The sequence below is a fragment of the Epinephelus lanceolatus genome, chromosome 7, assembly GCF_041903045.1.
Source record: "Epinephelus lanceolatus isolate andai-2023 chromosome 7, ASM4190304v1, whole genome shotgun sequence".
Classification (NCBI taxonomy): domain Eukaryota; kingdom Metazoa; phylum Chordata; class Actinopteri; order Perciformes; family Serranidae; genus Epinephelus; species Epinephelus lanceolatus.
This window is the reverse complement of record NC_135740.1, coordinates 29,724,983-29,742,125: the sequence shown is the minus strand read 5'-3', so window position 1 is coordinate 29,742,125 and position 17,143 is coordinate 29,724,983. Positions and strand designations below refer to the sequence as shown.

General features: G+C 40.3%; 2 protein-coding genes across 8 annotated transcripts in view; both read right to left on the bottom strand.

The window, feature by feature from the left end:
• arhgef6 (Rac/Cdc42 guanine nucleotide exchange factor (GEF) 6) overlaps positions 1-6,503 on the bottom strand; it is a 34,399-nt gene extending 27,896 nt beyond the window's left edge. For 3 of the 5 annotated variants that reach the window (XM_033633113.2, XM_033633114.2, XM_033633115.2), the window contains exons 1-3: positions 6,057-6,502; positions 4,851-4,934; positions 2,922-3,006 (exon numbers count right to left, since the gene is read on the bottom strand). In XM_033633113.2, the coding sequence (XP_033489004.1) occupies positions 2,922-3,006; positions 4,851-4,934; positions 6,057-6,221 (334 nt within the window). In that variant the 5' untranslated portion in view covers positions 6,222-6,502. Of the gene's footprint in view, positions 1-2,921; positions 3,007-4,850; positions 4,935-5,122; positions 5,656-6,056 lie in introns of those variants that run through there. The other 2 variants (XM_033633116.2, XM_033633117.2) reach the window with 2 other exon arrangements.
• A 465-nt stretch (positions 6,504-6,968) lies between these two features.
• rbmx (RNA binding motif protein X-linked) lies at positions 6,969-13,869 on the bottom strand. 3 transcript variants are annotated; one of them, XR_013491828.1, is made up of 10 exons: positions 13,580-13,862; positions 13,338-13,463; positions 12,660-12,766; positions 12,397-12,562; positions 12,117-12,260; positions 11,861-11,978; positions 11,269-11,397; positions 11,093-11,184; positions 8,579-8,700; positions 6,969-7,103 (listed from the first exon to the last, which is right to left on the bottom strand). XR_013491828.1 is itself a non-coding variant. In XM_033633519.2 (9 exons), exons 2-9 carry the CDS (start codon positions 13,444-13,446, stop codon positions 9,983-9,985), a joined length of 1,182 nt encoding a protein of 393 aa, XP_033489410.1. In that variant the 5' UTR covers positions 13,447-13,463; positions 13,580-13,869; the 3' UTR covers positions 9,654-9,982. The 3 variants fall into 3 exon arrangements, 2 of the variants coding, with proteins under 2 accessions (XP_033489410.1, XP_033489411.1); XM_033633519.2 differs by lacking the exons at positions 6,969-7,103; positions 8,579-8,700 and adding an exon at positions 9,654-10,299 and having other exon boundaries at positions 13,580-13,869; XM_033633520.2 differs by lacking the exons at positions 6,969-7,103; positions 8,579-8,700 and adding an exon at positions 9,654-10,299 and having other exon boundaries at positions 12,117-12,233; positions 13,580-13,851.
• Between the last annotated feature and the right edge of the window lie 3,274 nt (positions 13,870-17,143).

Below are 17,143 nucleotides of genomic sequence, written 5' to 3'. Positions count from 1 at the left end.
TGCCACTCCGAACACATACAGCGAAGCCTAACAAGCCCTTCTGTCAGCTTCGCTCTGTGGTTACCACAGTTATTTCTGTATGCAGGCTATGCACAAAAGCATCTCCCCTAAACAAACATAAATTCTGAGCACAGGAACACAAAGTAAGTCAGGAGCAAAGCCAGACTTGGAAGGGGATCTCGAGGAAAAACACAGAGGCCTCGTATGTTTGATCATATCAGCTAACTTGTGACTAATCCACTTCAAATCAAGTTCACTTTTGAAGATGGGAGAACAGCTGCCGGGCATCACCAGCCTGTAAAAGATTTGCATATCAAGCAGAGCCAGAGTACTGACAGAGGCTTCTAGTCCACGTCTCACACAGTGGCGTGTATCCTCCCCTTCATTTAAGTGCACTTAAGAGATTGATCGTGCATTTAAAACGCTATAGCAGGTGTAACATATCATCAAATAGAGGTGAGGGGGGAAAAAAATCAGTTCTTAGAAGCACTGTGATTCTTTCTTGAAAGATTGTCTCAATGCAGAAAAGTCTATAAGGAAAGTTTAGAACATAATTCTCCTCGATATGATCACCTGTTAACAAGTTTGGAAGACCAGGGTGCATGTTCATTTTGGCTGGACCAATCAGATGGTGAAACATAGCAGACATAAACTGTGCATCATGTAGACTACTTGTTGAGTTGTGGTGAGGGTTATTATTACTGATGGGTCAAAAACTATCCAGATAATGAATCAATTTAGTCAATCATCAAGCAAACATGCCAAATACTCGCTGCTGCTGCTGGCTTCCAAAATGTGAGGATTTGGTGCACTTGTCTGTTAATCACATTAAACAGCCAATTTGAAGACGTCACCTCGAGGTCTGGCAAGCTGTGAAGGTCATTTTTCACAATTTTACAGACTAATCAGTTCATCAGAAATGAAATGAATCATTAGCTGCAGCACTAAAATCATGCTCCACCCTTACTGTCATTTAGCCACAGCTCACTGTTTACACACAAGAATCTCACAAACGCATGTTCTCAAATAGCCTGGAACATTATGCGATTATCATAAAGCATGCAGAGGTGGCAGATTGATCTAAAAACGCTGACTATGTATTTCTGAGGCTGCTGGTTGTTGTCCAGTAAGCAGGAAACTAGAGGGAGACCAGTATTACCTCTTCAGTGCCCCCAAACAAGGACTCTGGAGCAAAGTAATTAGCCCCAGACTGCTGTGAGGCTGCTGCACTGCGAACCATTTTATGCTGCGTCCTTATTGAAGAAATGCACTTGAGAAGGGTGTGTGTGTGTGTGTGTGTGTGTGTGTCTAAAAGTGATACACTCCTATTCAGTCACATTGCACATTTTGCTCCTTTCTAAGCTTAATCTAAATGGAAAAGACGCATAAAGAGGATATTATTCACAATGGATGCACATGAGTAAATATGGCACCCAGCATGACACAAACACACACTGCCACACCAGCTGCCCACGGGTTACACACACAGTCATGATTTACAATGGCTGCATGGACAAAGTCTGTGAAAAATGACCAAGACCACTATGATTTCACCACCGTCAAATTTTCTGTTAAGAGCGCCGCAGCTGTGGAACTCCCTGCCTGAGGAAGTTTGGTCAGCAAACTCAGTGGCTTCTTTTAAATCACTCCCTAAAACCTACTTTCCCAGGAAGGCTTTTTTTCATCTGTTGTTTGTCTTGTTTCTATCGCTCTATTCTCACTTTTATTATTTTGTTTATCACACACACTGTTCTATCTAGTTGTTCTCTGTTTTTATTTATCTTTTTGTTGCTTTTATCTTGAGGGTGTGTACTTATTACTTATTTATCATGTTCTGCAAAGCACTTTGTAACTCTGGTTTGAAAACGGCTGCACAAATAAAGTTATTATTCTTATTATAGCAAATACATGTGGAAAAGGCATCACTTTGCTGCTGCTTATATCAGTCAATTCAATTTTATTCACAAAAAAAGAACAGATTAAAAAAATACATGTACAATTCGTAAGAAATAATGGAGATGTGAAATGGAACACCCTAATAAGCCATCAGAAGCTTGACGACAGGGGCCCAGACATGAAGCAAATTGTATTTTAAAATGTGTTTGTGGACATGTTAGATCTAAGAAAAGAAAGTACACGTAATATACAGTAACATTTATGACCTGCAAAACCCCTGAGACTATAAAAACCTAGAGACTAACCTAATGCTAACTGCTAAATATATAGCTACACATGATGTTTTTCACTATCAGAGCTTGTTTATTTTCATGTTTGCATCAAGTGGCAAGGAAAGGATGAGCACTAAAGAATCATTTTGTGCAGTATATAGCGTAATATACAGATTTTAATGAATTCATGATGTCTTCTCACACATCAGGACACTGTAATGTGAGACCAGATGCCACTATTTTTGTTTGCAAGTACCTGTCATTATATGCTGCACAGTTTTATGCCTATTTAGTTCTTGCTAATTGTTAATTGATAGCTTCCATTGCAGACATTATTAGCCGTTGGCTCTGTATGCAAGCTGTTATGTAAATGCCTATGTCTAGCTTGGGTTTGCTTTTTGCTGTCTGTGCCAGATTTACTGTTCTGTATCAGTCTGTGCTGTTGTGGTGTATTTTTATAGAACCAGACACATGCAAACTGTGACGGGCCTGAGTATTTGACACTTTCCTTTCACACAATATTTTTTTGTATCTGCTTCAAACTGCATCTAAATAAACTCTTTAAATCCAGACCTGGATTCTGCATCTCTCGTTTTTCTACACTCTGACCTGAGCACAAAAACAGTGTCCTGGTCAGACAATGTACGCACTTCCACACAATTTGATTCTTTACTTTCACAGATGACAAATTTTTATCAAGCACTGCCCGATATGAGTGACAGGAAGTACAGAAAGAGAGGGCAAAACTCTCACCTTGTGTGGCAAAGTTGACTGCCAGCAAAGTGGTCAGCACCTTGCCAAAATTCTCGCCAGTATATAACCACTCTGGTTCAAACCCCTGGATGGAAAAGGAACAGAGAAAATGGCATCAGACCAAAAAAAAAACAAAAAAAAAACACCCAAACCATCTGTTCATACGAGCTGGAATTCATCAGATGGGGAAGAAGAGTAAGACAAAATCAGAAGTGTTGCTACTGATAGGACAGATCTGAGCGGTAAGTCTCGCTTAGTATACACAAACACACAGACAGCCTGGACTGCAGCACAAACAATAGAGAGTGAGACACACACACAATGAAACACACACAGGGATTTGAATAAGCCCATAACAAGACAGAGATAAAAACTGACATGTTGAGCATGACCCATATTTTGTGACTTAGCGGTGTGTAATAAAACAGACAGTGCCAGACTCATTTGCGAGTCGCTGCGCACTTGCGCGCGCACATCGACGCTCGTGCACACACAGGCGGTCACACTGCTTGCTCGCTCTGTCTCAGACGGCTATCTTCTTTCCTCCAGCGGATAAGGTTTCACATTTTAAATAAAACATCTTAAATATAGAGTTTGAGTAGTTCTGCCTTGGTCATCGTGGGTTGTGTACAAACTCCTCCAGAGTTAAAGCAAGTGTGACCATTACATCTCTAGGTGTGGGGTCAGCCTGAGGGTCTACATGACGACCAAGTTTGCTTTTCATCATGCAAAAAAACAGATAATTATGCATAATATTTTGTACCAGTGGCTTCAAAAGTAGAAAATACTGGAAAAAATATTTGTTTTGATACAACAAAGCAGAGTACATACGCCTCACATCACAATTATTGACTTCTTGACCCTGGTTAGAGCCACGTTCAATGAGTCATGTGATGAATACATGTTACTCTGGATGGCTGTAGCAGTGCATAAAATCAGAACAAATAAACATCTCATGCAGTTTATAACGCAGCAAAAAATCAGTAGCCTTGAGCAGTAATTGGTGCTTCCTCTTTCTGCATCTGGGGGCAGAAGTGAAAGCAGTATGACTGCTCTCTTTGTGCAGTCACAGGACAAACAGGCACTACATTTTGCTGTGGCACGAAAAAAAAAAAAAAGAGAGAAAAAGTTCAATGATCACATCACTGACCAAAGGATGGGTAGGGCTCGCTTGTAGCGCCACAGACATCCCCTGACTGATACATTTGACAGCAGCTCTCCAAAAAACTTCAGCCCATGAGCTACTGGCAGACCGCAAAAGGTCTAATTATGGGCTACGGCAGGGTTGGTGGATAAAAGCAAAGGGGACCTCCCAGACATAACAAGCCAGCTGGGCAGAACTACTGAACCACTTGACTTTGCAGTGAGCCAAGCTTGCTGACTCAATTAGCTGTTTAAAGAAACCAAGTGATGTGACTCAAGACCAGAAAGGATTATTTCTAAAGCTGGAGGAGAAATTACTGTCCAGTGTGGTGGTCACAAACAGGCTGGTACAGAGACAGAGAAAACTCCCAACATCTGTGAGTGATTTGCCTCCCTCCAATATTAGGACGTCATTTCAGCAGCCCTGCAGTGTACGCCTGAGGGGATTGTTATAACCTGCAAATATCAATGTCACTGCAGTATAAAAAGAGAAAGGGAATATAAAAGGAAGTATGTTGAAAACTAAGTTGTGGCCATGTGAAAACCACCAGTCAGAAGAGTTCCCCATCCTGTCTGATCAGTGGGAGTGAGTGACAGCATGGACGTGAGAGGAAAACATATGCCAGCAGGGTAAGCAGATCACAACACATGCGAGAGTGTGTTTAAGTCTTGTGTGTTAACTGCAGAGGGCTCACATGGCTGAGTAAAGAGATCATGAAACAGAGAGGTCAGGCCATGTCAAAACATCCTACTTTATCACAGGAAACTTGACAAGATACAACTTACCTCCACTTTCAAGGACGAGCATCCTCTTAAAAACTCCTTGATGTTGGTAATGCAGTCGGCTTCAGTTCTCGGATCCTGGCAATACTGAACACACACACACACACACACACACACACGAAATAAATATATAAACACAAACCACGGCTTAGTATGGCAGACAGACATCTGACACACACAGGCACTTATCTAACGCCGACGTCACTGTAATGTCACTAACACATAAAAGCGCATAAAGTAACATGGCTGAAGCATATCGGAGAGTGGTAACCTACAGTTGTCAAAATAACTGTGGATTCTTCCTGCGTCTCCTTCATGCATACATAACCATTAACACCACAGAAACGTCAAAGTAGCCATATTTAAACACGACATCCGCTCAACTTCAAACTTTCAAAATAAAAGTCGCGTCAACGGCCAAGTCAGAACGTTTGAAAATAAAAATGGCGGACAACTTTTTATACTCGCTGCTTGTAAATAAAGTCCAGACTGCCCTTTTTAGAGCAATGTGTGCCAGCAAAACAGAAACAGTGGCAAACTAGACGGAGCTGGAAATCAAACAAGAGAGAAGTTAGCACTTCCGGTTTTTTTTCTACTTCAGCTGTACTGACGCCGCTTCTTTTTTTTTTTTTTTTCAAAGGGGGAGGTCGCACCGGGAAGAGCCTTTCAGGAGGAAGTGACGAACCTTTGCAACTGTTATTTATCATTATCAACTTTGTCATCTCAACAACTGAGCTAAGCATGTTGTTAACGTTGATTTATCACATCCAAAAAAGTTGTTTATAAACTGAGTCTCGTGTAACACCCCCCCTACTCGAGCTTTCCAATATGGTCGGTGCCCGATGTGTTTCATGCACTCTTCCTACCGAATTAGTCCCTGTTTTGGTGGGTGTCCACACCGACTCACTCATGTCAAGAATGCGGAACATTTTCCTCGCTTCACAGGAAACCACATCTTGAAATCTGACGTGAAAAAGTCTCCCAAACGCAGCTGTAATTCGATGCATCGGGCATTACGCAAAACGCACAGGCGGCTATTGAAAACTTCACGGCTCGGGTGCTGCCGTGAGCTACAAAAAAATGCAAGGCCTGCTGCAGTGGAGAAGTTGTAGTCGGTACCGTTTCCATCAAACCCCTCCCTTCCTTTCCCCAGGAGCCGTCGATCATTTGGCATTTGTTGACTTAAGTTAACTTAGATCAACAACTCACCTTGGGAGTGAAGCCAGGTATGAGCCGCTCCGTGAGCTTGCACAGGACGACTCCATCCTTCAGCGATGTTTTCAAAAACTCCTCCGGGTCCGCTATGTTCTTTTTAGGCGAGCTGAGCACTCCTAGTGATATCAACCACGTTACAGTCTGCTCCTCTGGATTCATAGCTCCACAAAATGCTCATTGCCTAAGCACGCATTGCTAAGAGGAAAAAAAACTGGCGGCCTGTTCCGTATCAATATGCAACTCACATCCGCACTTCTGCTAGAAGTTAAAAAAAGAGGCGGTGGGGGGAAGGACGACGCTGTTTCTACACGCAAAAATGATGATCACCCCTACTGGCAAATAGGCACCTCAACAATAGACAGGCGGCTCTTTTTTTCCCCACTGCATAGTAGCACATGCTGGCAGAGGGCACTTTCTCACATATTATGTTACAGGTTAAAATGCAGCAGTGATCAGGAAGCAGCACCAGGGAAGTGATATCTGGTGTGCATCAGCAGATTTCGCAAGAGGAAAGAAAAAATCTACAGTAGGAATAAGTCAGTGTGTGATCAGTAGGCCTGATGTGTAATTAGTCTGCTGACATTCACTGTAACACCATGGCATCTTCAGTATGGTGTACCATTTTGATGAAGTGCAAACTAGGTCATGCTGAAGTTTTCTGACACAGCAATACAAGCTGTCAGACTACTGCTGCCAACCCATTTATGTAGACTCGAAATTCACTATGGTAACTGATCATGTTGGATTGTTTCACCATTAGAGAAGCTTCAGTATCACAATGGAGGTGGGGAAAAAAAAGGACACAAACACGTGACACATTAAAAACTACAATATCCAATTCAGGAAACGACTGTGCTACCTGCATTCTTCTTTCATGTCGAGACAAAACTGAGTGAACAACAAAGATCCTTTCAAAGTCTTTATTGAAAACACCAGAAACACTTTCAATTGAGCAAATCTTCAGCCTGAGTTCTTCCAACTTTCAACTCACATCTCCACTTGAAGATTCAACCAGCTCTCAACAGAAGCCTGTGCCAGCATCTGAAAGGCAGTAAACATAAAAAAACAACTGATTATATATCAACAGTTTAATCTTACAGCAATGTAAATGCATTTATTCATTTGCAACAAGTGCATTTAATCAATATTGCATGCATACAGGGTGTCTGCAGATATCAAACACTCAAACTTAATGTCAGTGTGCGGAGGATTTGTTTGTCAAGCTGATTACTCAAACTTAATGCTTTTAAGACCATTTTTACCAAATCTAAAACTGATGTTCGGGAAAATAATCTTTTTCTTATTCAAGCATTGCAGGTAAGTATAATGGAAAATATGGTCCCGTGCAGACAGGTAGGTTTTATGTAGTAATATGGTTATTGGAGTAAGTTGGGTTAATCTGCATTTTACCAGCAGGTAAGTGAAAGTGAAGAGTAAAAACACAGTTTTGGGTTCCGTGTCAGATTTAAAGATTTGAAATAATAGAAATGTGGACTTTCCCACAGAATAGAATAGAATATATATCTTTAAATTTGTCTTTGGCTCACCAAACACGAGACAAGATTGTAAAAACAGACAAACAGTATACGTAACACATATCACTTTAGTGTCTGGTTTGAAGCTCATCTGTAACTTTGTCGAGTTAAGGATACTGATGGAACTAAGGATGAAGGACTTCCTAAATACATATTTGGTTGCCAGAGGGACTCTATAGCACCTCCCTGAGCTCAAGAGTTCAAACTGGCGAAAGAGAAGATGGGAGCTATCTGCCAAGATACGCCTAACTTTCTTTCTCGTCCTTCCAGTAAAGAGTTGGGTCAAGGGCTTCTGTGGCTTGCTAATTATTTTACTTGCCAGTGTCATAATCTTAGAGTTTATTCTGTTAAGGTGACCGTACCAGGCAGGTAGGTGAAAAGTTAAAACACTCTCAACCATAGTTTTGTACACTAATACTAAAATCTGCTGACTAACACCAAGGCTACCTGGCTAGTGTCCTAAAAAGATAAAGTCACTGTGAGCATCTCTTGAAAATATACTCAGTATTTCAAGAGAAGCTCACATGGGAGTCCAGAACCATCCCAAGGTATTTCAAATTTTCCAGTTTCAACATATTGACCATCGAGTGAAACTGGCTGTCTCCGGATCTTGTTTTGTGCAAATAATCAATTCTTTAGTCTTGCTCACATTCATTTCTAACTTGCTGATGTGACACCATGTTTGAAGGGCATTAGTGTGGGCCAGATAGGCAGCTTCACCTGATTGGTCTGTTTGCTGTAAAAGACCAACTAAAGCCACGTCATCAGCATATTAGCTTGACTCATTTTGACAAAAAGAAATTGAAAAATGGATCAATTAGATTTGTGTGGCCATTAAGACCTAAGAGCCAAATTTAAGACAACTTAATGAGTTTTTAGGTCTAATACTTTGAAAATTTAAGACATTTTAAGCCTTTAAGGACCTGCAGACACCCTGAAAAAAGAGCCCCACACATTTATTTTGCAAATAACTTCTTGTACCTGCACTACAATCAGCCTGGTGGATGTACCCACACTGGTGCACTGTGGTCTCATTGGTCCAACAACTTGCGGACACATTCAGGTTACGTTGCAAGGGCAGTTGCCTTGGAGCGGCTGTCATCCTGCAATGAGAACATACAATTAACATGTTGCCCTTCTTTTGATCATGTATTCATGAAACATCTGAAAATGGTTTTATAGTCCTCGGTCCGACTGTGAATTTGCTTCAGCGATTGTTTCCAGTTTTGCAGTTAGGACGGTGGTGTTCTTCCAGAGGTCTCCATTGTTTGGATTGGCATGCTTGTGGAACAGGTTTTGATACTGAGAAAATGGCTCTTCAATTAAAAATGGCTCTTAATTTTCACCAAGAAAAAGTTCTTACCAATACTTGGGATATTTTTTTACTTGGGAATTTAAAAAAAAGCACTGTTGCCAATCATTTTACTGAGGTTGGACGATTGGTTAGGCAAAAAAGGGTCATTTTGAGGGCTCAGTTGGCAAAATGGCAGTTACACTTTCATTGCTGACAAGGGACGAAACTTCTTGGGATGTTGCTGCACTTTTGACAATGTTAGCTGATGACAACGGATTAACATGAAAAAGGCACCTTCAGTTGACTTCCTTTTTTCTTTTGTCCTCTGAAGGGAAAAGTTGTCGAGTATCACGCTTTGAGGGGAGATTGCAATACAGGACAATGAGAAACTCATTTACAGATGAGAAACAAAGAGGTTTGCTTTGCTTACCAGCTGTTGACTACCAGTCGAGTTGCATTTGGTTGTTGTTGCCTTTGGTTTTGTCGTTGCATGCCATCGAATGGCTCTAGGGTGATGGATCCATTTCCAAGGAAACTACATTGGAACATTTTGACAGTAACATTTGCCTAACCCTTGAAAACAGCAGCGTCCAGTTGATGGCACATTTGTGTTAAGAAGGAACTCAAGTCATTTGACTATTTATAAAGCACGAGCAGAGACTCACCTATGCTTTGCAGAGAACTTTGTAAAGGAGATCAGGTTGTAACTTGACATTCGTGTTACCGTCTCTGGTCTTGTTTTGAGAAATCGATGAGCAGTGGTCATGGTACAACTAAAAGCTTTATTAGAGTAGGAAAGCCAGACTGATAGGGCATTGCAGATTCCAACAGCACTGAGTGTACAAAAACTAACACTAACTTGGTAACTGTACTGTTACATGAGCAAGAGAAATACTAAAAAAAAAAAAAAACAAAATAACTTTTACACATTAAAAAAAAAAAAACTGGGAAAGTCAAAATACAATTCAAAGCTAAGCCTTATATTCCACAGATTTAGACATGGATAGTTTGTCTCGTCAGAGCTCTTCCAAAACAAGTGTTAACTGTGCACGGAGACTAACGTTTGCTTTAATGTGATTTCCAAGTCCAGTTCAGTATCTGCTGCGAGCCATCCCTCTATCGGGTCGATTGCCACCACGGCCACCACGTGGCCCTCCACGACTTGAGCTGCTGTACGAATCACGAGGAGGGTAGCCTCTCTCAACAGGGGGAGCTGGGCCCCTCTCCTGCCTGCCCATTCGCTCACCACGGCTAGGTGGATATGGGTCACTCCGACTGCTGGGGTAACTGTCACGACTGCCATAGCCATCCCGGGAACTGCTGCCATAGTCATCGTAACGACTGCTTCCACTGCTCCCACCATAGGATGGTGGGGGGCCCCGTGAAGGTGGGGCGCTTCGAGAGTTACCTGCAGGGTCAAGTTGGTCAGGTAATTGGCAAGGTTCAATTTATACATTTTCTTGCACTTTAAAGTGCTCACTTTTTTGCCAATAGAATTCACTGACAAATAAATTTAATGGACGACATGTTTTATCGAGCTTAAGTTTAACATGGATATTTAGTTGATATGGGCAGTAACATATCCAAGCACAGGGAATAAATGGGCAGTGTTACCCATTTCAGCATGCCATTGATTTGAGAAGCCATTTTTCCTTTTAGAGCTCCAAGTGTTAGAACTGTAGGTAAGGACGAGGTTTTCAGAGTTGTCTTGATGGTTTTTTGAACGTTACTCCTTGAGGGAGTGCTCTGCTAGGCAACATATACTGAGTGGTCAACGGATGTTTCCAAGGACTTTTTGGGGTTCCTTATGGTTGCAAACTTTCTGGGGCACATTACATACTCTGTGTTATCTCTGCATGATATTGCCAAAACACATATTCTCTTGCCGAATGCAGCGGTAACATGGACTGTGATATGTGGACAGTTTTCAAATGGAATTTTGTTTCTCAGCTGAGATGCCAATAGTCATATTTCTACTAGCATGAAAATATGCAACTTGGATTGCAGGTCAGGGGTGCAGCAAAGGGAAGCTTAAAGAGGCTGACTGAAATGCTGCTTCCTTTAGGGAGGGGGACAACTGCAGCGTCTTGTGACTGGAGATTGCGGTAGTCAATGGTATGATTTGGTTGGTTATTTGTGCAGCTCTTCTTGGTGCCACAGTGGTTATCTGTCGTCATTACACTAATGGAGTCATATCTTACCGTAACCATCATATGAATCTCTGTAGGAGCCACCACTTGAACGATCCATATAGCTTCTGGGTTCCCGGCCTCCCCCATAACCATCACGGTCACTACATAATGGAACAGCTGTTATTTAAGGACCAAGAGAGATGTAATCTCAATTTTTAAACTGTTGTACTGACCCATACTCCTACCTGTATCCCCTCGACATCGAGCCATAGTCATCTCGGGAGCTGGAATTGGAGTATTCTCTGTATGAATAATCTCTCTGAGGAGGGCCGTAGTCCCTCGAATCTCTGGAATTGTAATCCCGGCTGGAGTAGCTGTAAAACATAGCACAATAAACTGCAAAGCTGCAACCAGAATATGTTAAATATTCTATATACTTTTTTTGTCTGACATCCATAGAGTCAAGATTTCCATTACACCTAAGTAACTTAAAAATATTAGTTGCGTTTTATTATCTCAGATACAGGAAAGCTCAGACCCAGCTGCCCATTCATTTTCAAATTAAGTAAAAGAAGGGCAACAGATTGAGATTTAAGAAGTATAATATTTAAATCTGAATCATGTTTTATTGTAATGTGTATTCAAATAGTTTTCTTAAGGCACATATCTTAAGTCCACAAAACTTTTCTCACAGCTTGTGTTTAACAAAATGATGTAAAGATGTCTGAAACAAACATTCAAATTACTTTTGTTTTAGCTCAACAAAGTCTGCAAAAGCTTTGCTCATCCAACTAGTTTCACGTCGCTGTATGATGTAACTAAATATGAATGTCCCACCTGTCTTTGGAGTTGTAATGATCATCTCTTGGTGATGGATAATCATCCCTCCTGGACATCATGGAGTCTCTGCGAGGAGGGGGTGGACCATAGGGATCCCTGTCTCTTGACATGGGGGCTGAAAAACACAAAGTAATGACAAACTGACTCATTAATCACTTCATAACCCATCTGGGTTCTTGCAGCAGAGCTAGATTTTAAGTGAAAATTGGACGCTACAAAATCTCTTTTAAGTGTACACAGCCAACACACTTACTTCTGCTCATGGGACCAGATGGGGCAGACCTCTTGGGTGGGGGACCTCCATTACGAACTGGGGGTCCTCTCTTCATCGGAGGGGGGCCTCTGGATGACATCCCTTTAAAGAAGGGTTCTACATTCCCTGAATTATCATAGTAGTCTTTGCACAGACAAGAAATGCGAATATTAACACACCATGCTCCAAAATATATGATAATAATATATTAATATAAATATATATATTGCATTAACACACATTATATTATCTCAACCAACCAAATAAATTAGGAATTTACCTCTGGATGGTGGGCCCCTCATACTGCCAGGGCCTCCCCTGGAACCACGGGGGCCCCTGGGTGGACCACGGCTGCGGGAGTGCATGGGCGGAGGTCCTCGCCTGCCAGCACTCTCAAACTGGGGCTTTGTTGCTTGCTCCACTTTGATAGGCTTGCCATCAAGAGACTGTAGTAGAGGAGTTACAATTACAATCACAACTTCAAGCTGATGTTTTTTTTTGTTTTTTTTTTTAAGATTATGGCTGATTAAAGACTGTACTTACCTTTCCATTCATCTCACGCGCTGCATCCTTTGCATCAGCCGGACTTTCAAAAGTAACAAAAGCGAAGCCTCTTGATTTGTTTGTTTCGCGATCTTTCATCAAAAGAACTGGAATGAGGAAATGCAGAGTGAGAGGAATGCTTTGTGACTGATTCCATTTTTGTCTGACAAAGGTACAACATTCATTGATCTTGCTACAGATTTAAAATGGACGAAAGCTTATTGTTACCCACATTTTAAGAACTGTAACCAAGACCAATAGCTTTTGGTTTTAACTAATGTCTCTTGCACGGTTTAAAGATTTCCTTATATCTTGCAGCAAAACTGCACATAAACGTCCTTGGCAATAAGATATCTCAGGATATCCTTCATGTTAAGTGACGAGAAAATGGGGACTGGAGGAAAGGGGGTAATGAGCTTAAGATTCGTTTAAGAAATGATACCAATAAATTCACAGATTTGTAACAACTAATTCACAAAATAAGCATTAAAGGAATTCACCTACATTTAATGCCTTTACAATTAACGTTACAGCCAAGTTAGGGCACACATTAAAAGCGCAAATAGGCTATTTTAAAAATAACTAAAACAGCATTGCGTTTTTAACAATAAATATTTTATCCTGAGTTATCCTTGGTATGAACTGATAAAAAATGGCGGACAGTGGTTCCACTCATACCTTCGACAATCCTGCCATATTTACTGAAGTACTGCTCCAGGGCCTTCTCGGTGGTCTCGGTGTTCAGTCCACCGATGAAGAGCTTCCCTGGTCGGTCTGCCTCTGCCATGCTACTGAATTCAACACCTGCGGCAAAAGAAGGGTCGTAACATTACATGGCCATTTAAACTTTTAGCATTAGCAATCTCAAATATGCAATGTTATTTTTGGTGTCGGTATCCAGACATTTCTGGGATGATTACCTCGCTGCTGGCGAAGGTCTTGGGCTGTTGAATGCGCAAAATGGCGATAAACGTGCTAGCAGTTTTAGCTAGTTCGCTAACGCTAGTTAGCAAGTATGCGAGCTAACAATGTGGGACTCGAGCTTTACAAAACACGATACTTTAAAAATATAGAAAAGCAGCAGTGCTGTGTAATTTATTTATGTAAGCACGCAACTATCCGTTCCCAGACTTCGATATGCCGCGGCTTTTGTGCTACGTGCACAACAGTTCTTCCGCTCCCTTCTTTCTTCTTCTTCTCTTCGATTTCCGGTAGTCCTAACAGCCCAAGACATAACACTGCCGCCCACAGTTCAAATCCGGTACTAACAGTTTATACACAACGCATGTGGTGTTTTTACATTGAGTTTGCACACCAAGTGGAAAGCAATGATCATAAATCATAAATGAGAATAACCTAACAAGTAAGCACAATCTTCAGCAATAACACCAGACAATAAACAAATAAATAAATAAACACGAGTATGAACACATATAGGGGTTTACCTAATTGGTTATAAAGTTGTAAGGTATGCATAAATCAATCGTTTTGCTCATTTTTTATTATATATTTTTTAGTTTGATATTGTTTTAAGCTATATCCTCCTGAGACCCGAATTTTTGTTTTGTATGCATTTTTAATTTCTCCTAGCTATTTGGCATCAATAGGTACTGATACTCTATGTATTAAAAAACTAAACATTATGACGATAATTAAGTCCCAGTGCTCTCAAACGAGACAACAATAAAGTCCCAATGTCTTCAAAAGAGTATTTCGTAATTAACAGTGTCCTTGCTTGTTGCTGTTGCTGAAATTGGTCAATTTTATTGCCCTATCGAACTACAAACACGTTTCAACTGCAGAAATGTCATCAGGTTTCGGACTATGTCCACTTTTCTGTGGGGATCGGCTGTAGACTGACTTGGCAGAGATTGCTGCCATCTTGTTTTTACATGGATTAGTGTACTGTGCTCTTACTACCACTAGATGGGGCACATAAAAGTGTCCATTTATGAGGACAGCAGGTCTAAGTTAAGTAAAATGAAGTATAAGGTCAAATAAACCCAAAATGTGATGTCCTCATATGAGGACACAGTGTCTCAGGAGGATAGATCCAGATGTGAATTCTTGAAAGAAGGATACAAGGGCAATGTCTTTAAGTAGGCTATTTTGTGTTATGAATGTAAAACTGAGCTAAGATAATAACATTGATTATATATTGGTCATTTTTGGAGAAATTTGGATTTTTGAATATTATTAACAGATCAGGTTCTTTGAGTGAAATGTTCTTGTCAAAATGGCCTCAAAGATTCAACTGAACTTCAACATATACATATGTGTGTGTACATATATATATATATATATATATATATATATATATATATATATATATATATATATATATATATATATATATGTATAGTATAAAATAGATAATAGTACACATTGAAAGAATAAGTGTTCTAATGTTTTCAGATGTCAGATTCAAATTCAGACAACTTTATCAATCCCACCAGGGGCAATTTGTTTGAACAGCTTGCCTTGCACTCATACTATAACATAACATACATGTGGACACATAAATAAATGAGTAATAACCATAAAAAATAGAAATAAAAAATATGCAGTTCAGTGGAATTTAGGAATCTATTATTAATAAAAGTGATTAGATAAGCTATCATAAAAGAAAACAAAAAAACAATAAAAACTATAAAAACAAAAATTTACAGAGAATTTTAAAGATGAATAGTAGAGGGAATACAAGATTTTGAATACTGGTTAGATTTAAAAGCAGCTAAAACATAACAACACCCTGACAGCAGCAGTGGAAATTCGCCTGCAAGAACATGCCCAGAAGAAGCTAAAATAGTTGTGGCTCTCTGGAGGATTTGTTGATTGCAAAAACCCATTGCGTCACTCCTGTGGTCTTAGAGTGGATTTTTATGATGCCATTTAGACAGTTTGTGTCTTTGAATGTGAGGCTGTGAATCCAGCAGATAAATGAAAAACACAGGAGGCTCTCAATAAAAGACAAATAGAAACGGCTTTTTCTACCACATTGTTACAGAAAGTGCATTTGTCAGTCATCTCATGAATGTATCTATAAATAATAGAGCTCACTGGATGATATCTATGTATAATTTTAAAAAGCATCTCTTTGATTTTGTTGGACAGCACACATTTGTAAGGCAGGGTAAATACAGTATTCCACGTCTCACCATCAAGAGTCTGGCCTGTCCATTTATATTCAGCAGGTGGTACTGTTCTCGGAATAAGTTAATGTCTAATTCACATTCAGTACTGATGAATTATTTTGTCAAAAATTGAGATTCCATCCATGGTAATGCTGTAATTGGCTATAGTACTATTGTCATATATATTTGAATTGCAGTGTGATAAGGATATGATGCCATAAAGGAGGGACCAACATAGAAGAGCTTGCTTATGAACGCTGGAGAGTTTGATAGGAAGTTTGCCAACAGCATAAGGGCATATCAATAGAAAATTAAGACCACCCACTCTCCAGAACAGGGAAACCGGGTTACTTTCCTTTTTCTCCTTATTACAGACTGGCTGTATGGCATGATCACATTCACAGCAATCCTCCACATAAAGATCCCCCTTCAAATTTGTTTTGCAGACAAAAACATTAAAATGTCCTCCACGGTTTCCAAATCACATGTTTGGATATTGGATAATGATTGCCCTCCAAACTAACTTAAGTTGTGATGTCACAAAGTCATACTTGAACAGTCACTGCTGTGTCAGACTTAAACTCAAATTTAAAGTTAGATTTTCCCCAGCAGATGAATTTATAAAAACAGCCTTCTGGTGTCAAAGTCTGCGCACACATCACAGGGTACAGAGGGGGTCAAACATCTGAGGGAAGCAACAATAAACCAAATACATTTCTAAGTAGATGGAAGTTCTAAGTTTATATTTTTTATGTTGCATGATTTTTAAAGAAAAGATGGAAACACCCTCTTCTTAAAAAATTTTTCAGTACATCTAAGTTCACCAGTGCTCATTGGTTTCTTGCAGCCCAACTTTGGTGCACTATTTTGTTTTGGTTTTTTTGTCTGTCGGTCAGACGCCAGTTCTTTAGTCTCAACGTGATCGGCTCAGACATTAACAAGTATCAGTTTGGTGAAATAAGTCCCTTTTTTGCAGTTGGGCATCAGGTTGTGTTTCCCCCATCTGGAATGGACACATTTGGTGTTGGGATGATGATGATGATTTGAGAACCTATTTACTGACCACCATTGGTGGAAGTACTCAGATTCTTTATTAAGGCTTGTGCCCAGCAAACATGCGACATCAGGGGGACTTTCTGATGATGTCTGTATGACGTCAGTTGGTCCAGACCCCCTTTTGTACATCTGGTGGATGGGCAATTTGGGTTCAATATCTGAACATCTGACTCCGACCTCTCTTGGATGTCTATGGACGTGCAAAATGGGTTCAGTATCTGAACATCTGGCTAGGACCCTTTTGGGTGTCAATGGACATACAAGTTGGATCAAAATTTGAATGTCTGACTAGGG